Source organism: Hibiscus syriacus, unplaced genomic scaffold (genome assembly GCF_006381635.1).
Source record: "Hibiscus syriacus cultivar Baekdansim isolate YM2019G1 unplaced genomic scaffold, ASM638163v2 tig00000340_pilon, whole genome shotgun sequence".
NCBI classification, from domain to species: domain Eukaryota; kingdom Viridiplantae; phylum Streptophyta; class Magnoliopsida; order Malvales; family Malvaceae; genus Hibiscus; species Hibiscus syriacus.
Window position 1 is genome coordinate 2,940,588 of NW_024061783.1, and position 27,832 is coordinate 2,968,419.

At 37.1% G+C, this 27,832-nt stretch overlaps 4 protein-coding genes across 5 annotated transcripts; 1 reads left to right on the top strand and 3 right to left on the bottom strand.

Annotated features, from left to right (window-relative positions):
• Positions 1-8,466: 8,466 nt before the first annotated feature.
• Positions 8,467-10,934, bottom strand: LOC120188987 (uncharacterized protein K02A2.6-like). The gene is made up of 6 exons (XM_039192366.1): positions 10,540-10,934; positions 10,265-10,437; positions 9,857-10,024; positions 9,690-9,740; positions 9,067-9,416; positions 8,467-8,997 (listed from the first exon to the last, which is right to left on the bottom strand). The coding sequence occupies exons 1-6, from the start codon at positions 10,932-10,934 to the stop codon at positions 8,467-8,469; spliced, it is 1,668 nt and encodes a 555-aa protein (XP_039048297.1).
• A 1,992-nt stretch (positions 10,935-12,926) lies between these two features.
• Positions 12,927-15,021, top strand: LOC120195487 (constitutive photomorphogenesis protein 10-like). Of its 2 annotated transcripts, none has more exons than XR_005523081.1 (4): positions 12,927-13,215; positions 13,655-13,728; positions 14,163-14,414; positions 14,579-15,021. XR_005523081.1 is itself a non-coding variant. In XM_039197521.1 (4 exons), the coding sequence occupies exons 1-4, from the start codon at positions 12,987-12,989 to the stop codon at positions 14,674-14,676; spliced, it is 549 nt and encodes a 182-aa protein (XP_039053452.1). In that variant the 5' UTR covers positions 12,927-12,986; the 3' UTR covers positions 14,677-15,021. The 2 variants fall into 2 exon arrangements, 1 of the variants encoding a protein (XP_039053452.1); XM_039197521.1 differs by having other exon boundaries at positions 14,163-14,310.
• A 999-nt stretch (positions 15,022-16,020) lies between these two features.
• Positions 16,021-17,502, bottom strand: LOC120202768 (probable polyamine transporter At3g13620). The gene has a single exon (XM_039203144.1). The coding sequence runs from the start codon at positions 16,645-16,647 to the stop codon at positions 16,111-16,113; it is 537 nt and encodes a 178-aa protein (XP_039059075.1). The 5' UTR covers positions 16,648-17,502; the 3' UTR covers positions 16,021-16,110.
• Positions 16,021-17,588, bottom strand: LOC120202758 (probable polyamine transporter At3g13620). Its single transcript, XM_039203138.1, has one exon. The coding sequence runs from the start codon at positions 17,554-17,556 to the stop codon at positions 16,699-16,701; it is 858 nt and encodes a 285-aa protein (XP_039059069.1). The 5' UTR covers positions 17,557-17,588; the 3' UTR covers positions 16,021-16,698.
• Between the last annotated feature and the right edge of the window lie 10,244 nt (positions 17,589-27,832).

Below are 27,832 nucleotides of genomic sequence, written 5' to 3' on the forward strand. Positions count from 1 at the left end.
CATGCCACTTTAAATTCAAAATGATGTCATTTGGCCTAACAAACGCCCTAGCCACATTCCAGTCCTTCATGAACGAATTATTCGATCCTTTATTTTCGAAGGTTTGTTTTAGTTTTATTATGGTATTTTTATTTACAGTGATAATTGAGAATTACATTTAGAACACTTAACATTATTTTTGAATCTGCTGAAAACTAACCAGTTATTTGCAAAAAAAGAACAAATGTGTGTTTTGGACAGAAACAAGTTAGATACTTAGGACATATCATCTCGACCAAAGGCGTGGCTACGAGCCCTACCAAGGTTGAGGTGATCCAGAACTGGCCTCGTCCAAAAACCATTAAAGCTTTACGAGGATTTTTGGTAGTTACGTGATACTACAGAAAATTCGTTAAACACTACGGAGCTATTGTTAGGAAATAAACCGAGTACAAGTAATTTCCCTATAACCAGATTAGTGAGAATGCGAAATAAAAGCGGAAAAATAATACCCGAAAATTGATAACGGAGTTCAGCCAATTGTTCTTACGTCTCCGGGCTACTGCAGATCTTTTACTAAGAGAGAAAATTTACATGTGTTTACAAAACACTCACTATTCACAAGAAAGCTCTCTAGTAAAGGAAGAAATAAATGTTTTGGGATGATTTAGAGGCTAAATGAGCTAGGGTATTTATAGTTGAAACTTAAGGGCTAATCTTGTAAATACCCTAAACTGTACAGTGGATAAAAAGTAATTAACCCAAAAATATTTTAATTAAAATATTGGGGCACCGAATTCGATGCCCCCTTTGCTGAAAAATTGCTCCCTTTGCTGAATTATAATTTGGCTGGGCCCCTCCCTTTTTTTTGACTTTTCTCCAACAATCTCCCACTTGAAGACTGATTTTAATCTGTCTTCAAACCTGTATCAATGCATCAACATTTCTGGTATTATTACTCTAGCATGCCAACTGAAGTTGAACACAACTTCAGTTTGTCCGTAGTCACCGTCTTTGTCAACATATCTGCCAGATTTTGAGCTCCACTAATCTTTTCAAGTTTCAAAATCTCATCTTCCAGAAGAGACCGGATAAAATGATATCGTAATTGTATGTGCTTCGTCCTGGAATGAAAATACGGATTCTTTGCTAGATGGATAACACTTTGACTGTCTCAATACAAGGCATTGTTTTCTTGTTTCTTGCCTAACTCTTCCAAGAAACTTTGGAGCCAAACCATCTCCTTGCTGGCTTCCGTAACAGCGACATATTCTGCTTCAGTTGTGGAGAGAGCAACTATCTTCTGTAGTTGAGAAACCCAACTCACTGCAGTACCTCCTAGAGTATAGACATACCATGTAGTGCTCCTTCTGATGTTAACATTTCCGACTAAGTCAGCATCTACATATCCTGTCAGTATCGTATCTCCACCTTTAAAACAAAGTGCTTTGTTTGTGGTATCCTGCAGATATCTGAGGATCCATTTGACCGCTTCCCAGTGTACCTTGCCTGGATTATTCATGTACCTGCTAACAGCTCCCACTGTTTGAGTAATATCTGGTCTGGTACAAACCGTGGCATACATCAGACTTCCAATTGCTGAGGCATACGACACCTTCACCATATGTGCACGTTCTTCATCCGTCTTTGGTGATTGTTATTTGGAGAGCCTGAAATGAACACCTAAAGGTGTACTTACTGGTTTAGCATCTTGCATGTTGAACCTGGAGAGTACTTTGTTGATGTACTCAGCCTGTGATAACATCAAAGTCCCTGACTTTGTGTCTCTCTTGATCCTCATCCCAAGAATCTGCTTTGCAGCACCCATATCCTTCATAGCAAACTGCTTCGACAATTTTTGCTTCAAGTGTATAATCTTTTGCATGTATGAACCTACAACGAGCATGTCATCAACGTACAACAATAAAATAATAAAGCTATTGTCGAACCTCTTGATGTAGTAACAATGATGTGCTTGGCATTTAGTAAAACCACTGCTACCCATGAAACTATCGAACTTCTTGTACCACTGTCTAGGAGCTTGTTTTAAACCATACAAGCTCTTCTTCAACTTGTATACCAGGTTTTTCTTGCCTGCCTCATTGAAGCCTTCTGGCTGCCTCATATAGATTTCTTCCTCCAAATCACCATGAAGGAAAACTGTCTTTACATCTAACTGCTCAAGATGTAGATTCTCTGCAGCTACAATTTTCAATACCAGTCTGACTGTAGACAGTTTTACGACTGGAGAGAAAATTTCATTGTAGTCAATACCTTCTTTTTGCTGAAAGCCTTTGACAACCAATCTTGCTTTGTAGCGTTTGCTCCCATCGTGTTCTTCTTTGATCCTGTAAATCCACTTGTTGTGGAGCGCTTTCTTGCCTGGTGGTAATTCAGCTAATTCCCACGTCTGATTTGACATAAGCGAGTCCATCTCATCTTTCATGGAAGACTCCCACTTGACTGAATCCTCCACCTGCATTGCTTCATCATAGCACTCTGGTTCACCATTGTCAGTCAGCAACAAGTAGTGCAAAGAAGGCGAATAACGTTGGGTTGGTTTAGGAATTCTGGAGGAGCGTCTCAGTTCTGGTGTGCGTGGTTCTTCTTGAATTGCTTCAGGATTGATCTGAACATCATTTCCAGAAATCTTCTCGAACTCAGCAAATTCCTTTGTTTCAGCCTCGGCATTACTTGATTCTACGGTTGACATGTCTTTATACATCACATTTTCATTGAAAATGACGTCTCTGCTTCTGATGATCTTTCGATTTTCGTAGTCCCAAAACCGGTAACCGAACTCATCACCGCCATAACCAACAAAAGCACATTTGTTGGACTTAGCATCAAGTTTACTTCTTTCATTAGAGTCTATGTGTACATAAGAAATACAACCAAACACTCTTAAGTGTGAAAGGTTTATTTCTTTATTGCTCAAAGCTTCCTCTGGTATTCCGCCATCCAAAGGAACTGAGGGCCCACAGTTGATCAGGTAAGCTGCAGTGTTGATAGCTTCAGCCCATAGAAATTTGGGCAATCCGTCATGTATCCTCATGCTTCTAGCACGTTCATTCAGAGTTCTATTTATGCGTTCTGCTACGCCATTCTGCTACGGTGTTATGGGAACTGTTGTCTCCATCTTGATCTCATTGCTTGCACAGAAATCTCTGAATCTACTGTCTTTGTACTCTCCTCCATTGTCAGACCTCAATCGCTTGACTTTCAAACCAGTCTCATTTTCTACCATGGCCTTCCATTTTCTGAAGGTATCAAAGACTTCTGATTTCTTCTTTAGAAAATAAACCCACACCTTCCTTGTTGAATCATCGATGAAGGTGACATAATATAGTGAGCCTGCAAGAGATGGAACTGGAGATGGTCCCCATACATCAGTATGAACCAATTCTAACCTTTCTGTCTTGGGTGCCTTGCCAATCTTTGCAAAACTGACTTTCTTTTGTTTGCCAAAGATGCAATCCTCGCATAGTCCGACATTTATATTCTTTATATCCGACAGCTTCCCTTTTGATAGAAGTATCTTCATTTCTTTTTCGCTCATATGGCCAAGCCTTTGGTGCCATAAGTTTGATTTTCCATCAGCATCTGCTGTAGCAATGATATTCTCTAAGTTTGAGGTTACATAGTCTTCTTACCACGAGCAATGACGAGTGCTCCTTTTGTAATCTTCCATTCACAGCCTGAAAAGGTTGTACTGTATCCTTCTCCATCAAGCTGTCCAACAGAAATCAGATTTCTTTTGAGGCCAAGAATATGTCTCACTCCTGTCAGCTTCTAGGTGGTCTGGTTTGGCAACTTTAGTCGGATGTCTCCTTTTCCGGCGATCTTCAAGGTTTCATCAGCAGCTAGATGAACCTTCCCAAAATCACCACTGACATAGTTCTCCATGATTTCTTGGCATAGGGTGGAGTGGAAAGATGCTCCTGAATCCAAGATCCATGATTCAATCGGACTGTTGACGGTTAGAATCATGGCATCACCTGTCTCCTCTATTACGTTGGTAGATTCCTGTGCGCCGGTATTTTTCTTCAGTGCTCGACAATCTCTTTTAAAGTGACCCTTCTTGCCACAATTATAACAGGTAAAATCTTTCTTTCCTGTTCTTGATTTGCCCCTTCTGGATTTCGATCTGCCATTATTTGAATTTCTTTCTGAAGTTATTCCTCTGGACTCCGTGTGCAAGTCTGAGGAGGTTGATGCTTCACCCGATTCTCTCCGTCAAATTTCTTCGCTCAGTACCAGATCCCGAACATCGTCGAATTTTAATTTGTTGTTTCCCGACGAACTGCTGACTGCTGTAACAGTAGCATTCCAACTGTCTGGTAGAGATGATAAGAGAATTAAAGCTCGAACTTCATCATCGAATTCAATTTCCACTGAACTCAACTGGGTTGTGATTGTGTTGAGTTCATTTAGGTGTTGTGCCACCGATGCCCCTTCTGTCATCCGCAAATTGAATAATCGCCTCATCAAATGAACTTTGTTTGAGGCCGATGACTTCTCATACATACTGGAGAGAGCCGCCATAAGACCCGCCGTGGTCTTTTCCTTTGCTATGTTGAAAGCAACATTGTGGGATAACGTCATTCGGATAACTCCGAGGGCTTGTCTGTCGAGAAGAGCCCAGTCTTCATTCTTCATACCCTCTGGTTGTTTTCCTGAGAGGGGTTGATATAGATTTTTCTGGTATAGAAAATCTTTAATTTGCATCTTCCAAAATCCAAAGTCCGTACCATCGAACTTTTCAATTTTCACATTCCCTTCGTCTGCAGCCATCGCTTCCACTCGAATCTGGCTTCGTTTGGATCGTTTCTGACAATTTCTGCGAACTACCGTGTATTAGAACACCTCCGTCGACAAACTCGTATCGCCGACCGAATTTCACTATTCACAAAATTCACTATTCATATAAATAGTAACCCGAATAGTAATCTCACAAAAAATTGACAGAATTCACAACCAAAAGCTATGATGCCAGTTCTTAGGAAATAAACCGAGTACAAGTAATTTTCCTATAACCAGATTAGTGAGAATGAGAAATAAAAGCGGAAAAATAATACCTGAAAATTGATAACGGAGTTCAGCCAATTGTGCTTACGTCTCCGGGCTGCTGCAGATCTTTTACTAAGAGAGAAAATTTACATGTGTTTACAAAACACTCACTATTCACAAGAAAGCTCTCTAGTAAAGGAAGAAAGAAATGTTTTGGGATGATTTAGAAGCTAAATGAGCTAAGGTATTTATAGTTGAAACTTAAGGACTAATCTTGTAAATACCCTAAACTGTGCAGTTGCTAAAAAGTAATTAACCCAAAAACATTTTAATTAAAATATTGGGGCACCGAATTCGGTGCCCCCTTTGCTGAAAAATTGCTCCCTTTACTGAATTATAATTCGACTGGGCCCCTCCCTTTTTTTTTGAGTTTTCTCCAACAGCTATAAGTCGACCATTAACTAATATGCTGAAGAATTACAGCTTCAAATGGACTCCGGAATCGATAGCAGTTTTTATCAGTTTGAAATCAATTATGTGTAAAGCTCGAGAGGTATTTGGGTTCTGCTGTCCCAAGGAGAAATACCTATAGCCTTTTTAAGCAACACCCTCATTTCTAAACATTCTGATTTATCCATCTATGAACGGGAGTATCTATCCATTTTAATGGCTTTCACAAAGTGTGAGACATTATTTGGAGGGGGCGTATTCGTTATCAAGAGAAATCATGAATCTTTAAAACACCTACTGAAACAAAAAATTACTACTGTAATACAGAATAAAAAACTAATAAAATGATAAGGATGGAAAGTGAACTTTTGGTAAGGAATATTGAGATACAGAAAACAAGTTTACATTGGAACAAGTAATAATCTACGATAACAAATAGTGGTTCTTCTCTATGATTCTTTAGTAGGAGGGCATTCAAGGTTGCAACTTGCAAGCGACTTACTACATGGTCAAACAATACTTTTATTTGCAAGGAATAAAAACAACAACAAAATGTCATATTATGCAATGTGATACGTATCAGAAGACAAAATCAAGACACATTTCTAAGCCATGATTACTACACTCGATCCCAACTCCAACTAATGCATGGGAAATTATATGTATGGATTTTATAGGTCTTCCCTCTTCAAACTACCTAGACAAGTACACAAAGTATGAACATTTTATTCCCTTAGCTCATCCTTACACTGTTAAAGAGGTTGCTAAGGCTTACTTAAAACAAGTTTTCAAATTACATGGAACGCCTAAAAGAGCTATTTCAGACAGGATAAAGTATTCACAAGCCTTTTCTGGAAGAAACTCATGAAGCAATTGGGAGCTGAAAACTTATATAGTATCCTGAAACGGACGGACAAATCGAGCGGTTAAACCAATGTTTAAAGTAACATTTGAGAAGCATTTGCTTTCTCAAGCCCACTACTTAGGTGAAATGGTTTCCCCAAGCCAAATGGTGGTACAACATAAATTTTTATACTGTTTTAGAAACAACATCATTTGAGGCCCTATATGATTATAAACCATAACTTCTAGCATAAGGAGAGGAATCAACAGTACAGAGTGTGACAAAATTAATGTCTAATTGTGATTAGTTGTACAAGTTATTACAAGATCAATTATAGAATGCACAAGCTCAGATGAACCAGTATACAAATAAAAATAGAAAGGAGAGAGAGTTCCAAGTGAGAGATGAGGTTTAATTTAAGCTCCAACCGTATCGACATAGTTTCATTACCCTGAGAAAACATCTCAAGCTGGCTATACGTTATTACGGTTCTTACAAAATCATCAAACGTATAGGTCAATGGCTTATCAATTGTAGTTGCCTGAATCTTTTAAAATTCATCTGATTTTTCATGTAAGCTTTTTAAAGAAAAAGGTCGGGGAAAAAGTTTTTTTTTCAATCGATCCTTCAGAACTCGATCAGGATGGGAGCTTAAAAATTTACCTTGAATAAATGCTTGACAAACACATGGTGAAGAGAAATAATCAAGTGATAACTCAACTATTGATACAGTGGACAAACATGGTGCCTTAAAACGTTACGTGAGAATGGTTGAAGCGGAGAAAATTATCATGATGCAAGGGAATAAGAAAAGGGGATCGTGGGAGTTAAGGATTGAGAAATTAGGGCATAGTGAAGAACAAAATTGGAAAAACCCAATTGTTACAATAAGAAAAAACAACATCGTTCTCTTAGAATGATATCTGTAAAGGGGCTGGTAAAGGGAACATGCCATATTGGTAGTGGTCCAACTGAAGATATAAGCACCTAAAAGACTATGTCAAAAGGAGAACCGTTTGTTAGTTATCTTAGTTAAATAGGTGTGTTCCTTTGTAAAACATATCACCTGAACTATATAAAATCTCTTGCATTCTTCTATCTTCTTAGTCTAATTCTTGAATCTTTCTTCAATCTTTCCTTCGAAACTCTTCTTTCACGACCACAGGTTGTGACAATTGAAAGAGAAAAATTAGAAAACTGAGAAAAAAAGATCACAATAATATGTAATGGATTGCTCAAGAAATTAATAAATGACTAAGAAAATATAGAAGATAGATTGAAGAAAACAGAATTCTCAAGATTTTCATTAATAGATTTGATGATCATTACAACTGATTTTTATAAGAATAGTCATAAGAGATTGCCAGCTGTACATTATTTTTCAACAAACTAGATTCCTTTAGCTGATTTGTCTTCTACTGTTGATGCAGGTTGTTGGGCTCGTTTTCCTTCTCAGGTCCACTAAGCATTCATTCCTTAGCTCCATCAGCCCACACCCAAGTTCCAGGTCCAGCAGGTAATGAAATATCCTTATTATTCTTCTCTTCATCTAATTTCCCATTTTCAATCCCTAATTTCCATGTATTCCCCTTTTCTTCTTCAGTAATCCCTAAATTCACCTTATGGGTCATGATAATACCCCCATCTACAGCAGATGCTTGTCCCCAAGGATCGAAGTCTAGAAATTGGGATCGAAGGACCGTGAAATCTTCCCAGGTTGCATTCTCAACTCCCAGATTTGACCATTGAATAAGTAATTGAGTCACTGCCCTCTTGTTTCGTTTGATGACTCGTTTATCCAAAACGATTGTAGGATAAACCTGAAGCTGCCCATCAACAGTGATTTCAGGTGGGTCTCTCGAAGCAACATTCTTATTCCTAATTTTTCGTTTAAGAAGACTGATATGAAAAACCAGATGAAGTTTAGAATAATCTGGTAATTCCAATTGGTATGCTACTGAACCAATGCGTTTCTTGATTTTGTAGGGACCATAGTAACGAGCAGATAATTTTAGATTCCTGCGTAAGGCCAAAGAAGTTTGCTTATAAGGCTGGAGCTTAAGGTAAACTTCCTCCCCTTCCATGAATTCCCTATCAATGCGATGATGATCTGCATAATACTTCATACGATGTTGTACTGTAGTCAATTGGTCAAGTAGTATACTGTTAACATTGTCTCGTTCCTACACAAACTGCTGAACATCAGCCACCCTTGATTCAGTTATCCACGTCATAGTTGGAGGTGTATAACCATATAAGGCATGTAAAGGAGTAGTTCCCAATGTTGTATGAAAACTAGTGTTGTACCACCATTCGGCATGAGATAACCACTTAGCCCAAGAACTAGGTTTTAAAAAACAAAGTCCTCTTATATATTGTTCAAGACAGTGATTGAGTCTCTCTGTTTGACCATCTGTTTGAGGGTGGTAGGCAGTGGTAAATAGAGTTGTAGTGCCCAATAACTTCAAAAATTCTTTCCAAAAAACACTAGTAAAATTTTTGTCTCGGTCAGACAAAGCAATCTTAGGTTGACCATGAAGCTTGTAAACTTGATCCAAGAAAATTTTAGCAACTTCAGTAGCAGTAAAAGGATGAACCAGAGGTAGAAAATGCCCATATTTGGTGAATTTGTCAATTACCACCAAAATAGAATTATATCTATTAGAAGTAGGCAACCCTTCAATAAAATCCATCGTAATAAATTCCCAAGCTTGCTGTGGAAGAGGTAAAGGTTGTAATAAACCAGGCTATAAGATATTTTCATGTTTGATTCTCTGACAAACATCACACTGTTGCACATGTTGTTTAACCACTGCCTTCATTCCCTTCCAATAAAAATATAACTTCATCCTGTGATAAGTAGCCTGTATCTCAGAATGGCCACCTTGTGGTGAATCATGGAGTGTAGAATGGACTTTGTATCTTAGAACTCCTTTAGTATAAGACCAATCTGCTATAGCATGATTTTTAAGTAATAATTTAGGAATTAAATCCTTTGCCAAAGAGTCCTGTTCATAACTGTTTTCCACCTCTTGGACCCAAGCAGGAATAATTATTGTAGCAGATAACTGATTTAATTCAGAAGAATCCTCAAACTGTCTTGATAAAGCATCAGCAGCCCTGTTATGCTTCCCTTTATGAAAATGAATAGAGTAGTCCAATCCTAGCAAATTTGTTAAGCCATTCTTTTGAATTGCAGTGGTAATCTTCTGTTCTAACAAGTTATTTTATGATTCATGATCTGTTTTAATAATAAGTGGACTTCCTTCAAAATAATGCCTCAATTTAGAAACAACCATTAATATTGCTAGATACTCCTTCTCATAAATATATAAATCAACCTGCTTTGGTCCCAAAGCCTTACTGAGGTAAGCAAGTGGTATTCCTTCTTGAGATAGGACTATACCTATACCCTTGGAACTGGCATCAGTTTCCAAACAAAATAGTTTTGTGAAATCTGGTAGAGCCAACACAGGAGCATTACACATAGTTTCTTTGAGTCTGATAAAGGCCTTCTTAGCTTTCTCAGTCCAAAAAATTGATCATTCTTCAGCATTGTAGTGAGGGGTTTACTGATTTCCCCATACCCCTTTATAAACTTCTTGTAATAACCAGTAAGTCCCAAAAACCCTCTCAAGGATTTCAAATTCTTTGGAATTGTCCAGTCCTGAATTGCTTGAATCTTTGAGGAATCTGTAGATACTCCCTTATGAGAAATAATATGACCAAGATACTCTATTTCTGATTGGCCAAAAAAGCATTTATTTTTCTTAGCAAAAAGTTTATTTTGCCTTAGAACCTCCAAGACAATTCACAAATGCTGCTCATGACTATGCAAATCAGAACTATAGATTAAAATATCATTAAAAAATACTAGGACAAATTTCCTGAGATATATTCAAAATAGATCATTCATGAGAGCTTGAAAAGTAGCTGGTGCATTAGTTAAGCCAAAGGGCATTACCTTGAATTCAAAATTACCATGGTGTGTCCTGAAGGCTGTTTTTGGAATATCTTCAAGCTTAATCCTGATATGCCAATAACCAGATCTCAAATCCAATTTAGAAAAAAAATTTGCACCAGCTAGCTCATCCAAAAGATCATCCACCACAAGAATAGGAAATTTTTTCTTGACAGTTAATGCATTTAACTGCCTATAATCAATGCACATTCTTCAGCTGCCATCTTTCTTATTAACTAATAAACAAGGTGAATCAAAAGGACTTTTGCTGGTTTGAATAATTGATGCTGCTAACATTTCAGCCACTTGATTCTCAACCTCTATCTTCTGATAATAAGGCATCCTGTAGGGTCTAGCATTGACTGTTTCAATTCCTGGTTTAAGAGTAATAGAATGATCATGCTTCCTTTTTGGAGGCATCCCAGTAGGTTCTTCAAACACATCTTTATACTCAGCAATTACTGCTTGTAGAGTAGGAGGTATTTCATTAACAACAACCTCTGCATTTAACATATAGATCTCCCCCACTACTTCAGGATTTTTAAGTATAATTTTTTGCATCTTGTTACCTGAAATTATCTTCATTGCATTAGGATGCAATCCTCCCTTCAACACAATCTCATGTTCACCAATTTGAAAGCTAAGAGTCATATTGTTAAAATCCATTAAAACTGGACTGTATTTCTTCATCTAGTCAACTCCTAGCACCATATCACTGCCTCCAAAGGGTAAAACCCTAAAATCATATGCAAAAGTAAAATCTTGCATCTCCCAGCTCAATTGTTTACTTTTTACTGTGCTGTAAAGCTTATCACTATTAGCCACTATGATAACTAAGGGATTAGTTTCTTCCAACTCCAACCCTTCTTTAGCCCACATGTTAGTGACAAAACTGTGGGTGCTGTCACTGTCAATTAGGATACTGAGTGGTTTCTTTTTAATGAATCCTTGGATCCTTAAAGTACTGCTTCCTGAATTACCAGTAATTGCATTCATAGAAATCTCTGGATCTTTTTCCTCAGATACTGCTTGTAATTCTTCATTTTCCTCTTGATCTTCTATCTCTTCCATGGAATTTAGTTGCTTCAATTTGCAGCGATGGCCTGGAGTAAACTTATCACCACATTTATAGCATAAATTATTTGCCCTTCTATACTCCAACAATTGTTGTCTGTTTTGAGTGATCCCTGGGTTGTTCTTCAAGGATGAACTCAGTGAAGAATTAAGTGTTCTGAAATTGGTATTATTTCCTGACATCATTGGTCTTGGAATGCTTCTAATTCTTTTGCTTTCCACCTCCAAAGATAGCTCATATAGTTTTGCTTTTCTAGCAGCTTCAGCTACAATCTTTGGTTCCAGAACCTTAACTTGATGTTTCAATTCCTCTTTAAGACCACTCAAAAAACTGGAAACAAAATACTCCTCACCTAATTCAGGATTAATCTGAAATAGATAAGGTTGAAGTTCAAACTGAGCTTCATACTCCTCCACAGAAGATAGTTGAGTTAATTTATTAAACTCATCAATAACATCAATATATCCTTTATCAACAAATCGATGACATAAATCAGAGACAAATTCATACCAAGTAACCCTACATTTTTTCATGATATACCCATCAAACCAAACTTTAGCGTTACCAGTGAAATACATAGCAGTTATCTCTAACTTCTGAAGCTCAGGAACATCAAAAATAGAAAAATACTTCTCACATTTTCTGATCTAACTCCTAGGATTACTGCTATTAAATAATTGTAGTTCTATTTTTGGTTTTGGAATAAACATACCAGTATTGTTGTTGCTGGAATGTTTTTTTCCAGAAATGAATAGCCTTTAATGATCGATTGCTTCCTTAATTCAGTTGTATGATTTACTGCTTTCATTTTCAGAACATGAGGAACTTGTTGAATATCATCCTGTGGCAGACTAGGTTTAGATGCTAAAATTCCAGGTTGTCCCGGTTGAAAGGAATACTTTTCACGCTCATCAATAACTGTGACTTGTAAAGGCAGTTTACTTGGTTCTGTAAGCTGAACTGTAGGTAATGGTTGTCTTTCTGCATGAGAAGAATGTCCTGATTCAGTCCTAGCCTTCTGCATCAATCCCAAAAGTTGCTAGAGCATGGTTTTCGTTTCAATTGTGGTAGTCTCCAAAGCTTGCATCCTCTGCTCCAAAGCACTCTGTTGATTAAGCCACCAAGTGGGAATCGCGTCAGCTTCAGAAGACTCTGCTGGATTAGTAGGAATATTCGGCTGCTACTCAGTAAGAGACATTTGTTGTGTTTTCTTTGATTTACCCAGCTTGAAAAAAAAATATGTACTTTTGGATCAAAAAACCGTGCTCTGATTACCAATTGTAATGGATTGCTCAAGAAATTAAGAAATGACTAAGAAAATAGAGAAGATAGATTGAAGAAAACAGAATTCTCAAGATTTTCATTCATAGATTTGATGCTCATTACAACTGATTTTTATAGGAATAGTCGTAACAGATTGTTAGCTGTACATTATTTTTCAACAAACTAGATTCCTTTAGCTGATTTGTCTTCTACTGTTGATGCAGATTGTTGAGCTCGTTTTCTCTCAGGTCCACTATGCATTCTCCATCAGCCCACGCCCAAATTCCAGATCCAGCAGGTAATGAAATATCCCTATCCTTCTTCTCTTTATCTAATTTCCCATTTCCAATCCCTAATTTTCCCGTATTCCTCTTTTCTTCTTCAGCAATCCCTAAATTCGTCTCATGGGTCATGACATAATAATGATAGGAGGACGGGGAAGATCAGCATCGTCTTCAACAACAGCGACGGCAGCCGGAGGAACATGGGTTTCGACAGCCTCGGTGTCGGATTCAGGGAAGAGGATACAAAAGGAGATGTCTGAGCTCAACGCCAACCCTCCTCCCCATTGCACCGCTGCCCCCAAGGGCGACAGTCTCTTCCATTGGGTCGCCACCATCATTGGTCCCCCTGGTTTACAACTCCTCCTCCTCTTCTTCTCTCTCTGCCTTCTCTTAAAAATCTCTCCTTTTACTTTTTCCCTAGGATTCTTCCGTTTCTGGGGAATGGGTGTTTGTTAAATCTCTGGGTTTTAAGCTCACTTGCATAATTATCGCTTTTCTAGAATTTGGGTCTTTGTTGAATTTACATATGTTTTCATGCTTGAACTTGCTGTTCTGTTGTAATTTCCTTTCGGTTTGAGTGATAACTTAAGGTTTACAGGAGAAAGGGTGAAAAACTGCAGGCAAAATTAGTTGAATTTAACTCAAATTACAGATTTCTTTAGAAGAAACTAACAATTCTTTGGGTTTAATTCTAGCTTCCCAATATCGTCGTCTTTTATTTTTGTTATTGTTTGATGAACAGGTTAACTCAGCTATATTGACAAGCTTCCTAATGTTCATGTTTCTAGGAACACCATACCAAGGCGGCATATTTTTCCTTGATATGACATTTCCGAGTAATTATCCCTTTCAGCCTCCCAAGGTATGCTCATTAATCATATCGTTGAAGATCATTTACAATATTTTTATCATCTAATTTTGCTGTTTGGATCATCGCTGCTCGAGTTTCTAATTATGTTAGAGGGAGAGGGTGATGGGGTGTTTTATGAAAGTGGGAGGTGCTTGATGTTTGGCTAGGCAGACTAGCTGAAAGTACATGATCATATTAATACACTAGCTATACTTGATGTTTGGCCACCTTATATTGCGAATATGGAGAGTTTTACTTCGAATTCAAAGTTGAGGCGAACATACAAGGTTCTCCTTATGTATGAGAACTCTTTGTGGTCTTAGCATGTATAACACTAAACAAATTTCTTCTATTCTCCACATGGGTTGATGCATTGTTGGGGGAACTTTTATTGCACTTCTTTACTTTTTTCCTTATTCCTTTTGGTTACATGTATCATATTTCAGGTGGTATTCAAAACTCGAATATATCACTGCAATGTCGATGCTGCTGGCAATCTTAGTTTGGACATCTTAAAGGATAGCTGGAGCCCTGCCCTAACAATTACAAAGGTTCTTACTGAAATAATAGCAATTTTCATAAACCCTGATCCTTGTAAGTTCCCCAGTACCTCTTGAATTTTGTCTATCATTTCTTAATGGGTAGGCTATTTGTCGAGTTAAACGAGTATCCTACAAGTAACTGTGAGGAATAAAGAGTTTGGTGCAATTTTTGCACAAGGAGCAGCAAACAATATCTGATTTTAAACGAGTAAAATATGTAGTTGCAATGCTGCAACCGCTTGATTTTAAACGAGTAAAATATGTCATTTTTCATATGCCATGATCATGCTGAAGATGTGACTGTTCTTTTTATATGACAGATACTCCTCTCATCTCCAGTGTTGCTCGCTTGTACTTGGCTGATAAAGCTAAACATGATGAAATCGCTGTGGAGTGGACGCTGCGGTTTGCTAAATAATCCATCAGTAATGCTTTAGGGAGCAATATAAGGTGTAACAAGTGTGAACTGAACCACATGCCGAATTCGTTGTAAATTTAAGGGTTACGGATTCTGAACTCCTTGGCATCTAAAGTGGTTTGCCTATCAGCTGCTCTGAAAGTGAACTATAATAGTAAACTGTTTGTAGACCCCATGTTTGCAGGAAAAATGAGGCAATAGTGGACCGTTGAGTGAAATGTGGTTCAGGTTGGCTTATATATTAGGGTTCTTTGTTCTTATTAGTGTTTCATGGAGGAGAATAATTAAGATAGTTCCATGCTTTTATAAAATTATAGTGTAAACATGCTATTTTGTAGGTACCAAGAGAAAGAGAACGTCTTACAATGTGGCGCACCATGTTGTAAATAAGACAGACATATGCAAGTTATTCCAGTTCGACTTATCAAAATTCGATTTGAATGAACTCGAGTGAGTTGTTAATGAGCTGCAGCGAAATACTTGTTATTTAAGTTGAAACTGACGAGCAACTTGAAAAAATAATATGTTAAAATTTTAATTTTAAATTAAATTATTAATTATATTAAAACTTATATGTTTTTTTTTAATATAGTACAAAATTTTTATGTAAGTAAGATTTAGGTTCAAACTTGAGCTTCAACTAAGATACTAGTTCTGAGAATGTTTTGAGTTTAAATTTTTTTGAGTTTAAGTCGAGTTTTAATTTTTGATTTCGAGTTCAAATTGAGTTTAATAATTTTAAACTCTTGGGTTTCTGAATAGAGTCGAACTTAGCTTTAAACATTTTAAGTTGAATCTAATTTAGTAATACTATATTCGTATCATTTATAGCCTTATGTGTAATTCATCTAAATTGGCTAGGCACTAGAGTAATGATGTCCAATAACAAACCATGTCTAACTCATCATACAAAACTAAGATCAATGACGAATAAGGTGTTGTACGACGACACGAGTCTGTAAAGCAATCGGACAACACCAGTAAGCTTGCCGGACATCGGCACGACTTCGGAAATACCTAAAATGCAAGACTCCAGCTCTTCAATAGATGACACACCAAGGATGCGCATGACACAACCGGACACCTAACTTCGTACTCATGCATCAAGTTATGGATATGGGCCACACTGAGTCAAGTAGCTTTTGGTGAGCTGCTATCTACTAATTAATTAGAGCAAACAGCTTCACGTTCACCCAAACTGAATTATTTTGGGACCCAATGCCTTAAAGAGATTCTTGAATATGCAGAATTTGGTCCACACTTAGTCAAGTTGCTTTTGGTTCCATTATTTACACCCTTAAAATTGGGGACAAATAACAATGTAATAAAAATGATTAAACCCAGTAAAAAACTAATCAATTTCATTAATTATACAATCCCATGAAACTAATTCTTTTACAATAATTACTTAAACAATAATCTTAATACATCCGCCTACTGCAAATATACATCCACGAATTTGGCTCCATTGTTGAACTCCGTCCACATCTTGGATTTGCCGACATTTTTCATAACAAAGTACCACAAAACGGTAAGCACAGTCACTGTAGTGCTCACCAAAAGCACAGTCCCATTGGCCACTGACATAATGTAGACCAAAAACCCACAAGGAATCAAGCACGTGATAATCAAACCAGGCAACTCCATTGGCACTTTAAATGGCCTCTTCATCGTTGGCAATTTTCTCCTCAGCCAAAGGAACGATGCAAATTCGAGTAACATGCCTAAACTGTACAAGAAATTAACCGAAGAAATTAAGTTTGCAAAGTTCATATAAGAGACCACGATGGTAATCGATGTTGAGACCACAATCCCCACCCAAGGTGTGTCAAACCACTTGGATCTCACTGAGAAACACCGAGGCAGAAACCCGATCTCTGCCATGCCGAGAAGCTGATACGCGAAACTAGTCAGCTGCGCTTCGTAGAATCCGATGGTCGATAAAATGGCACCGATCTCAACAAAGATCATTAGCCATTCGCCTGCTATGATCTTGGCAGCATCAGCGAAGTACCCATTGACTCATTTCTCTTGCTCAAGTGGTATAGCCCCAGTAGAGGTTAAAAGAGGCACTAAATTGGAGAAAACAGTGAGCATCCCGGCTGAGAAAAGAGCTTTGGGGAATGTCTTTTGGGGTTGGTCGATTTCACCAGCTAAAGCACTGACGTTGTCCCAGAAGTTCAGGTTCCAAAAGAGGGTGTTGAAAAACAATGACCAATTGGTTTGCATTCGGTCCTGACCCAAACCGAGCCAACTAATCGGGTTTTGACTCAAACTAAGCCATCTACTTGGATCAATCTTGGGGATTGAAATCAATGCCAACAATATGAACGGGACAAGTGTAATAACGCCTAAAACTATAGCAGTATAACCAATCACAACCAAGCCTGTGTAGTTTAACAGGGATAACATCGAAGATAAAAATGGTATCGCAATGTATCTAGGTACACCCGAAGAGAAAAGTGGGAAAACTAACCTGAGGTAATCGATGCAAAGAACAGAACATGAAGCGAGGTTGATGACACCACTGACGAATTTCCATGATCCCATAAGTGAACCCCAGAATGGCCCGAAAGCCTGGTGAGCCCAGATGATGTAGCCACCGTTACCGGGGAAGGCGGTGGCAAGCTCAGCCGTGATCAGTGCCTCGGGTATGCTCCATAGGAAAGGGAAAACAAGGAACCCCAGTATGGAACAAAACATCCCGGCGGCACCCACGGCTTCCTCTGCACCGTATGCACCACCGGATACTTCGAAGTAGATGAGGAAGATGAAGGGTAAGATAGACAGCTTTTTGGAAACTTTAGTGGTGGCGGTGGTGGTCGGAAGAGTTTCCTGGCGGTCTAAAAGCTTCTGGGATTCATCACAGGAGACTCCCATCGGGAATTATATATATATATCTTGCTTTGCAATTTCGTTCTGGAATTCGAATTCAAATCCACTCCATTATTTGAACATCAGATGCAGGTAGTCTTAAAAGCATCATCAACTAACTGTGTAATAGTTTCATCTGAAAAGCCAAATAGACATGCCTTGCAAGTTGGCTTTCTCCCTTGATTATTGGAGTATGCCCCATACACGTTATCAACATGTATATATTTATGGCTGAAAATGAATCGAAGTGCAAATTGAGTGATAAGCAAACTCAACAGCTCCTATACTTATATGAAATTTGTAAACCTAGTAACACCTTTATAAAAAATAGGTTAAATTACATAAATAATCATTAAACCATGTGTAAATAATATTTTAGTCACTAAATAATGTATGAACCCCATCCCATGCCTCCTTTGTCTTCTTCATTCCCACCTTTCACCAATACTATGCTTCCCTGCCTGCAAATACTATGAACAACCAATTAATTTACCACCAAGACTAGCTTGAAGGCTACATATACGACAATCCTTTTAGTTATTTCGACTATAATCATAGTTTCAAAATTAAATTATTAAAAAAAATACCAAAAACAAAATTTTAGTTATACCTGAGGGATTAAATGAGATATTTTCAATTAGTTTAGTATCTCATGACATCTTCGTGATGGTAATTAACAGTAGCTAATGGTACAATGATTATTTTATAACCGAATTAAAAAATTAATATATAATTTGTAGTTTTTAAAAGTTTAATGTCTCAAAAATTATTTTAACATAACTTAGTCACTATTTGTGTATTTTACCTGGAAATATTATTTTGGGCTTTAAAAATAATATTAATTAAACAAGTTGCTTGATTATTCATCAATGAATAATATTTATTGGATTGATTGATTGATACTAATATACATCCTTATACATATATTTAATAAATATAAGAATACGAGTAATATATTTAATCGGTTGATCAAATTATTAATTTTTGTTCATTCATATTCTCTTAGGTCAGAATTATAGAGTGTAAACTCGTTAAGAGCACTCATCTTAGAGTTTTCTTTTCCCTCCTTTAAGTAGATTAGAATGAAATTTAAAATTTATAAAAAAATAATTCTAAATTATATAATTCATTCTTACAAATTTTTCTCTAACAACTCATCATGAATAAAAGAAAAAAAAATATTATCATCTATAATAAATTTTTTCTCTTATAATTCAATATACATTCTCATATAATTCTCTTATAGTTTATTATCGATCGATTATAATAAACTTATCGAACTAAGATACTAAAATTTAATATACACTCTCACATTATTCACTTATAATTTACGATTATAATAAAATTTATCTTTTTAATAATGATTTTCTAAAAAACTTGTTTTTATAAATCTGTGATAATTTTCATTTACTCATCATTACTTTGAGAAAAAGAAAATAGAAGTACCCAACAATAGGTCGTTTACTTCCAAATCTGCATGCTCAAGAGGCCCCAAAAAGCTCAATTCTGCCATTGTCATCATTGTAGAAGTCATTTAGAGCTTCCAAGCAACTTCACAAATCTTCTAAATTTGTGCTCCTTGTTTTTTTATTGCAGTGATTGTTGAACCTTCGTAATACCGTCCAAAAGAACATATTGCACTTACTCGTGTTTAATTTTCTTACCCTCCAATATATATATATATATATATATATATATATGAATTAAAAGGAATCTAAAAAATTAGGTTATAAATCTTACAGTTATGATGTTTGTTAATCGATAGGTTTATGGCTAAGATACTTGTCTGTAGGTGGAGTGTCGTGGACGGAGGATCATCAACTAAAAGTGTTGTGGTGGAGCTGTCTTGGTTAATTCATCGGCAGTTTAGTTTTTTTCGTGTAGAAGCCAACGAATGTCCGTTACTCATGGATGTTCCTTTAGACTTATAACCTAACAAAAGGCTAGTAGTTGCATTATAATCATCAAGGCTAGTAGAACCGTTGGAAAGCTAAGAGACATTTGGTCATAACTCCAATAGACATGTTGACCAATAATACGAGAATTCTATTCAAAAAGTTGTCGTAAGGCTGTTCCAATTAATGTATTCTTTTCCAAGGCTTAGTCGAGTGTATCAATTGGAAGCGTTAGTCCATATTCCTTTGATGTGAGCCTTGTGATGCATGTATCATTCCCCCTCTCTTAAAAAAAGATTCGACCTCAAATCTTGGAAATCCAAGGTGATGAGTGGTTCTTGTTCTTCCATGAGACAGTCGTCGTAGGAAAACAAAAGATCAACTTTGCTCTCCCAATCTATGTAGCTGTCCGGATCATACTCGTCTTTGAACTATGAAATTGTGAATTTCAGGTTAGTAAAAAGTTATGACATTTAAAGTCGAGGTTGTGCATGTCTAGGTTGTATTGGATTATTTTATTTATCTCCTTTGGCTTCTCTTGGTTGATTTTCATCATTCACATTTGCTTGTTGTTGTGTTTTAATGGTAAGATCGACCATTTGTCTTTGTATTGTCGTTGTTAGCTATTGTAGAGCAGCAAGTTTTATCATTTTTGGGTCAATAGTAGCCATGAGGCTTCGTATTACCTCGACAACTTCTTTGTCTTTTACCATATTTGGCAGTGTATGCATGCAAGATGAACCAAAACCAATTAATTCTCTACAAGAATCGTCCCAAATCTGATACCAATTGATAAAGATGTGATGGCAAATAAATGAATGTTGCTCATTGTGGAAGTGGAAAGATTTGAATGGAAGAAGAAGATGATGGAGTTGTGGAAGTTGAAGATAGATGGATAATTGTCCTATCGAAACCTCCTAGTCGCAATAAAAAGTCAAACTCGATAAATAACTCTAACCATCCCTCCTAATTGCAATGAAGAGGCAAACCGAAGTATGGACATCTCTCTCAAGAAAGAGTTGAAAAGAACTTAATGAAAAGAAAATTCGAAGGCACGAGGTAATCAACACTTGCAAAAAATAAACTCTCGTTTTATTATTTAATCAAAGAAATCTAGTTTACAATGATGAATGAAACCTCATTTATATAGGAGGGGAGTTCTAACAATACTATTAATGAATAAAATAGTAATAAACTAAAAATATTTTAATTCTAATTATAATTCTTAATAATAATAAATTAAGAATAATGTATTAATTCGATCTTAATTTCTAATAAAATAATAAATATAATCTTAAAAGATAATGCATCATCATATATTAAATTATATTACAAATAATTAATAAAATATTGAAAATTTGTAATATTTATAAAATCTTGTATTAATCATGTATAAGAATTTCTGCATGCGTTGTCTTCACTAAAATGAGCACATCTTGAGTTCTCGATATCGGATTGATGCGATTTAAAAATCGTTGGAAAGCTAAGAGACAACTGGTCGTAACTCCAATGTACATGTCATCCAAATAACCTCAGCATCTCATTCAAAGAGTCATCGCATGTCTGCTGCTATTACGGTCTTCTTTTCTAATGCTTGGTTGTGTATATCAATCGGAAGCATTAGTCCATCTTCCTTTGATGTGAGCATTATGATGCATGTATCATCTTTAAAAAGATTCAAGTAGTTTCCTTTATGTATATGTTGTTAATGGTTAAAGAAGATTATGATCAAATACTATATTATACTCATTTTAGACTATTAAAAAAAGATAAACTATGCATTTTGTACCAAAATTATTAGTTTTTGTCCGTTTTAATACCTAAACTTTCAATTTTTTTAAAAATCATACCTAACGTTAGTTTTTGTTTCATTTTATTACTCCGCGTTAAAAACTTAATGCGTTTACTACTGAAACTATAGGTTTTTGTCTGTTTTAGTATCTAATTTTTTTTTAAAAAATTCAATATTTAATGTTAAATTTTGAACGAGGTACTAAAATAAAATTAAAAACTAAACTTTATGTATAGTTTTGAAAAAATAAAAAATTTAAATACTAAAATCGATTAAATATGATAAAATTAAGTACTAAATGCACAATTTATCCTTCAAAATTACAATAACAATAAAGAGTATCAGAAACCAAAAAAAAAACAATAATGATACAAAATGGTAAACAATAACAATATTTCAGAATCAGTCCTCCAAATGCTATATCCTATCAGTATTTCATTGTTTTCCTAATTATCTAAATTAAAATTAATTTATTATTATAATTTTATAACTTTATTTATAAATATATATATATATATATTTCACCGTTGGTGACAGCATCAACCTTGGACCGGTCACCTACAATTGAATTTTTCCAACTTTTCTAATAATCAAAATTATGTTATTTTATGTTTAAATAGTTCTAATTTTCATATAAAAATGATAGATGGTTTTCTCTGCTTCATATCATGTCTAGTTTTTTTATGGTATTGTCGCAACCGTCTTTCGGTTGGGCCCCGGAATTGGGCTTCGACTTGGATTAAACGAATTGGAGTCGCCACCGACCATTTTAAAACGAATTTAGGTAGGTCGGACACCATCTTACCTGATCTGCGTTTTACCAGAAATGTGTCGGGTTCGGGAGTCGGTTATGGTTAAGGAAGGATTAGCACCCTTGAACCGCCCTTTCGGTACCAATTAATTTGTCGGTTGTCTTTAATTGCAAAAATTAAGAATTTAAATTGAAATTTAAAAATTCGATTCGAATTACTTACATTTGATCGATTGGAATTACCCCTAAAAAGGTCAAAAATGTTAGATTGAAAAATAAATACTAAATAAATCGAAGAGAGAAAAATAAATAAATAGATAAATTGAGAAAATAACAATAAATATATTAAGAAAAAAATAAGAAAATATCAAACAATACATATACTAAAAGAGAAAATAACCCCTATTAATATCACAAACCTACAAACCCTTTTAAGGTTTCATTCGCACTCCCACGGCTCTTCAGCAGCCACCCGTAGTCCTCCATCCATGATGAAGGCACATCAGCGCCCAAGCCACCCCCTAACAGTCGAGTCACACGCCGAGTGATCCCCAACGCTCATCCACGCCAGCAGCTGCTACCAACAAGCCCCAGAAGCTCCCTTCCACGCGAGCAGTATCTACCAACAAGCCCCAGAAGCTCCCTTCCACGCGAGCAGTAGCTACCAACAAGCCCCAGAAGCTCCCTTCCACGCGAGCAGTAGCCCCAAGCCAAGGTCCTAGCATCTTTAATTTTGTGCTAACAGTCCCAGACACCCTCCTCCACGTCATTTGCCAGCATGGTGGCCCCAAATTCTCCTTGGATTTTTGGTTAAATGGCTTGGTCTTCTCATTTTCCATTTCCCTTTGTCGTTGTGTTAGCTGAGTGCTGCGAGAAAGAAGCAGTGGCACAGGTTCATTCTTGTACAGTCCCTCAGCTCCTTATGCCCGAGTGGAAGAAGAATTTTGGACTTGCAATCTATTTCAAAAATCTGGTGTACCACTTGATCTAGAGGAATACTCGGTTACTAACTTTAGGAACATTGATGACTTATCCTCCAAAAGACGTGCCGGAGTATCAAACTCTGTAACTCGACCATCACTCAACACCAAAACAAGATCATTGTCGATTATGGTGGAATACGATGTGCAATAGTGCAAACAGTGCAATTCATGAACTCTGTTCTGATGATCTTCTGTGTGAGATTATTGGTGGCAGTATCAACCGATGCTTTTGCCTCATCGAGCACGATTATTCTTGCATGTTTGAGTAAAGCCCTGTCGAGGGTAACAAGTTGCCACTGCCCATGAAATCGTGCGTGTTCTTGGTCAGTGATGAAGAAGAAGATATGAGAGCGGTGAGAGCCAAATTTTAGGATGGGTTTTGAGGTAAAGCTACTTTGACAAAGTTGAAAAAGAAAGGTATTGGATTCGTTGTCGGCGCCAGTGGTTCTTTTAAAGATAAGCGTCTTTTCCAGTTTGCAGAGGGAAATAATTAATTCCCCCACCAGGTTAGACTTTGGGGAAATGGAAAGAGTGGGGCTGTCCCCAGAAATCCACCCCCTTTCTTGTATAGAAAAGTGGTATATAAATGTGTGGAGGTGGAGGAGTTCGCGAAGTGGCATAGAGTGGTAAGGTAGTGGTGATAGTGGTAGGTTATTAGGTGGGTAGTTTGTTGGTAATATTGGTGCCGAGAAATCCGGTGCATGGGTTGTTGGATGCGTGAGAAGCGGTGCTGGTGGAGGGCTGAAACGGTTGTTGACTGGTTCGGGTCCTGGAATCTGTAAAATAAAGAAAAAATATTATTTAAGTAATATATATGTGATATATATGATATATATGGATGAAAATTGGTGTCCACAGCTGCCCCTCTTTGTCCTTTTTCGTGGAATGAAAAATAGGACAAAGACAAAAAGACACAAATTTTCGTTCGGTGGAGTTGAAAATTGATTCTAATATTTCAATTAAGAATAACTCCCTGTCGATTTGAGTTGCGGATGACTCCTTAGTTGCGAAGTCAGGTCCATCTTGAAATGAAATTGAAGCCATAATTCTGAATTTGAATCAGAATGTGGCTTATCGTTGTCAAATTGTAGTCAACGTTGGTCTTCTTCTCGGTTTGAAGACTTCGGTTAAAAATTCGACTGGACAATAATTCATTGACTCCACCCTATGGTTGATAGGCCCTCGAGTTGAATGAAATCGAACTCAGAAGGTCTTCGTTGGCAGATAGCCCTTCCCGACTTAAGCTATGCTGCAAATGACATGCCTTGGAGCCGAGCGTGGTCGATCTCAAAGGTCTTTGGTTGGCACGATTCCCTTCACCGTGAAATTGAAACCATGGATGGCCTATCGTTGTGAAGTTGAGCCTCGAATTGGATATCCTTCGTCGTGAAGTTGAAATCCAATGAAAGTTATGTTGTCTCGAGTCCAATATCCTTCGCTGTGAAGTTAAAATTGGCTCTGAAATTGGGAAATTGTTTGTTGACAACCAGTCGTCCCTTCGTTGTGAAGTTGAACTTGTGTTGTCTCGAGTCCAATATCCTTCGTTGTGAAGTTGAAATTGGCTCTGAAATTGGGAAATTGTTTGTTGACAACCAGCGGTCCCTTCGTCGTGAAGTTGAACTTGCGTTGTCTTGAGTCCAATATCCTTCGCTGTGAAGTTGAAATTGGCTCTGAAATTGGGAAGTTGTTGTTGACAACCAGTGGTCCCTTCGTCGTGAAGTTGAACTTGCGTTGTCTTGAGTCCAATATCCTTCGCTGTGAAGTTGAAATTGGCTCTGAAATTGAGAAATGTTTGTTGACAACCAGCGGTCCCTTCGTCGTGAAGTTGAACTTGCGTTGTCTGGAGTCCAATATCCTTCGTTGTGAAGTTGAAATTGGCTCTGAAATTGAAAAATGTTTGTTGACAACCAGCGGTCCCTTCGTCGTGAAGTTGAACTTGCGTTGTCTGGAGTCCAATGTCCTTCGCTGTGAAGTTGAAATTGGCTCTGAAATTGAGAAATGTTTGTTGACAACCAGCGGTCCCTTCGTCGTGAAGTTGAACTTGCGCTGTCTGGAGTCCAATATCCTTCGTTGTGAAGTTGAAATTGGCTCTGAAATTAGGAAGTTGTTTGTTGACAACCAGCGGTCCCTTCGTCGTGAAGTTGAACTTGCGTTGTCTGGAGTCCAATATCCTTCGTTGTGAAGTTGAAATTGGCTCTGAAATTGAAAAGTTGTTTATTGACAACCAGCGGTCCCTTCGTCGTGAAGTTGAACTTGCGTTGTCTGGAGTCCAATATCCTTCGTTGTGAAGTTGAAATTGGCTCTGAAATTGAAAAGTTGTTTATTGACAACCAGCGGTCCCTTCGTCGTGAAGTTGAACTTGCGTTGTCTGGAGTCCAATATCCTTCGTTGTGAAGTTGAAATTGGCTCTGAAATTGAGAAGTTGTTTGTTGACAACCAGCGGTCCCTTCGTCGTGAAGTTGAACATGCGTTGTCTGGAGTCCAATATCCTTCGCTGTGAAGTTGAAATTGGCTCTGAAATTGAGAAGTTGTTTATTGACAACCAACTTTTCTTGACTTAAGTTGTGCTGTAAATTTCCTTTAAATGAATGATGGCCCTTCTCGCCAAATTTTGAGTCGGATATCTTCCGTCGTGGAATTGAAATCTGGCTTGAAAGTTTTAACTGGAAACATGATGCTCATGGATGAGTTTGAGTCGAACTGGATTTGTTTTGAACTGGTTCTCGAACCTATCTGAAATTGGTTCTGAGATATCAAGTCGGTTGAGGTGTAGCTCCTTACTGCCGAGTTAAGCAACCACCATCCTTCTTTGAAGGCGCTTGAGAATCGAGTATCCTTCATCCTGAAGTCAAAACTTGACTCTAAAAGCTGCAAAAACGTGTATGTTAAAATGATGAATGTGACGCACCTAAGTATGTCTAAGATGCATGCAACATGAATGAATTATGTGTTATCTCTTCGTGCTTTGTCTGCCAATCTGGTCCATGGAATCGATCGTGCCCCATTTGCTTCTCGAGCTTGGGCTTTACAGACATTTCATATCTGAGATTGTTCTGTTTGAAAATGTTTTTCTCATTTTTCTTGTTTCAGGAGAGAAAACGATAAAAATGTTGTACAATATTATTCGTAATTGAATCAAATTATAAACATGAGTTCAAAGAATATCAAAGGAATCAATAGCTCTTTTAATGTTTTCAGAGTTACAGCTCTTTGACCAGTGTCAAATGGATGGGTTGGCTTTAGCTTGGCCTCCTTTATAAGGTTTTGGAAAAAAAAATGTCATTTTTGAAATATCGCAACATGCTTTGGCACTTCAATTGGGTGCGGACAAAATGACACAACTAGCATGATGACTTACTGGACCTTTTATTTCAGTCCTCTGAAATCTTCTATTTGTTCAAGCTTTGTAGGCTCCTCTAACAAAGGCAGTGCAAAAACATCGGTCTAAAAATGAAATTCTTGAGTGCTCGTGTGTAGTTGACTATAACAGGTGTTCCTTAACTCCCTTAGTCCATTTTACCGAAAATTTCTTGCTTAGATAAATTTGATTTAATTTGTCGTTATCTGACTAGCTGAATCCATAAAGCCGGGGTGTTTAACCAATTGCTTTAGAGGGACAGCTTAATATTATAATCACAGTTATCAAGTTAACTGAATGGTTCATCTCATCACAGAGTCTTCAGCCTGACAAGAGCAGTGGAGCAAACACCGAATTGCCAAGTGTCCGAGCAATGTCATGGTTTGAACGTAATCTACTCATAAGGCCAGGGCTTTCAAGTTTCCTCTATAACCAATTGCCTTAGCGGAATAGCTCAGTTTTTTACGGATTTAATTTCCTAAGATTGTCAAGAAGAACCTGTTATAGCCTAGGTGTTTTTTGAAAGTCAAGGAATCTCATCTTTAGAGTTCAATTTTCAAGCAACTGACCTAAACTGGATTCACCTACTCGACTCTTTCATTTGTAAAGATCATCATCGTCATTGAACGTCTTAAATAAAAACTTAGTAATTGTCATATGAAAATGATGCCCCGTGTTGTCCGCACCTTATGAAAGGAAAAGGGTATATTGGTTAATTACAAGAGCAGGGTATGGTGTTTGAGGGTATATTTTGGATAAGGTCAAAGTCCTTTTTTTTTAAATCATGTTACTTTGTCAAAGATCCGTAACTTTGAACCATTAACAGAGTTTCTTAATTCAAATGATATTCAAAGAATTGCAAGTTTGCAAATGTGATTTATTGCTCGCCATCATTAAAGCAACATAAATTTATTTAAAAGTCCTTGCAAAAACTTGAGAAAAGAATGAAAAAACAAATCCAAACAGAATGGCTCAAATGATGAGATGATATGCCTCACTTGGATGCCCCCAAGTTGTTGAAGTTGATCCGATTGTTACGTATTTTCTGTATGATTCTCTTGATGGTGGAGTAATTCTCGATAGTGCACCCTGGGACTCCGCTATGATTTTCGCAATGAGCGTTCTCATCATACTACCTGGGGTACGGGGCTTCATGGACACCACATGTGCATCAAACAACTGTTGGTAAAGCTCCTTATATGTCATAGGATCGGAATGTTCTCATTTTTGATGAGACATGTGAATGTAATGAAAAAAAGGAATCATAATGCGAATGTAAAGAAAAAATAACAAAATGCACAATATGTCTGAATGTATGATGCATGAAATGTTCGAGGCATTGATCCGAAAAATGTGCCTATTATTCTGAATAATCCTTATTGGGGACAAAAATGTTACGTCTGAAGAGACAAAAAACTTTTTTGATGGTATAGATCCTGCACAGCCTCTGGAAAGTTGATTCGTCTTCCGCTTTTTCACCGGTTGAATATCTTGTTGAACCAT

Coding starts and splice junctions, on each gene's coding strand:
- LOC120202758 (XM_039203138.1), bottom strand. CDS start 17,556: ATGGGAGTCTCCTGTGATGAATCCCAGAAGCTTTTAGACCGCCAGGAA.
- LOC120195487 (XM_039197521.1), top strand. CDS start 12,987: ATGGGTCATGACATAATAATGATAGGAGGACGGGGAAGATCAGCATCG. Junction 13,216..13,654: donor CACCATCATTGGTCCCCCTG/GTTTACAACTCC, acceptor TCATGTTTCTAG/GAACACCATACCAAGGCGGC. Junction 13,729..14,162: donor ATCCCTTTCAGCCTCCCAAG/GTATGCTCATTA, acceptor ATCATATTTCAG/GTGGTATTCAAAACTCGAAT.
- LOC120188987 (XM_039192366.1), bottom strand. CDS start 10,934: ATGAAGAAATACAGTCCAGTTTTAATGGATTTTAACAATATGACTCTT. Junction 10,438..10,539: donor GAGAATCAAGTGGCTGAAAT/GTTAGCAGCATC, acceptor CATTGATTATAG/GCAGTTAAATGCATTAACTG. Junction 9,417..9,689: donor TGCCAGTTCCAAGGGTATAG/GTATAGTCCTAT, acceptor ATTTTCATAAAG/GGAAGCATAACAGGGCTGCT.
- LOC120202768 (XM_039203144.1), bottom strand. CDS start 16,647: ATGATCTTTGTTGAGATCGGTGCCATTTTATCGACCATCGGATTCTAC.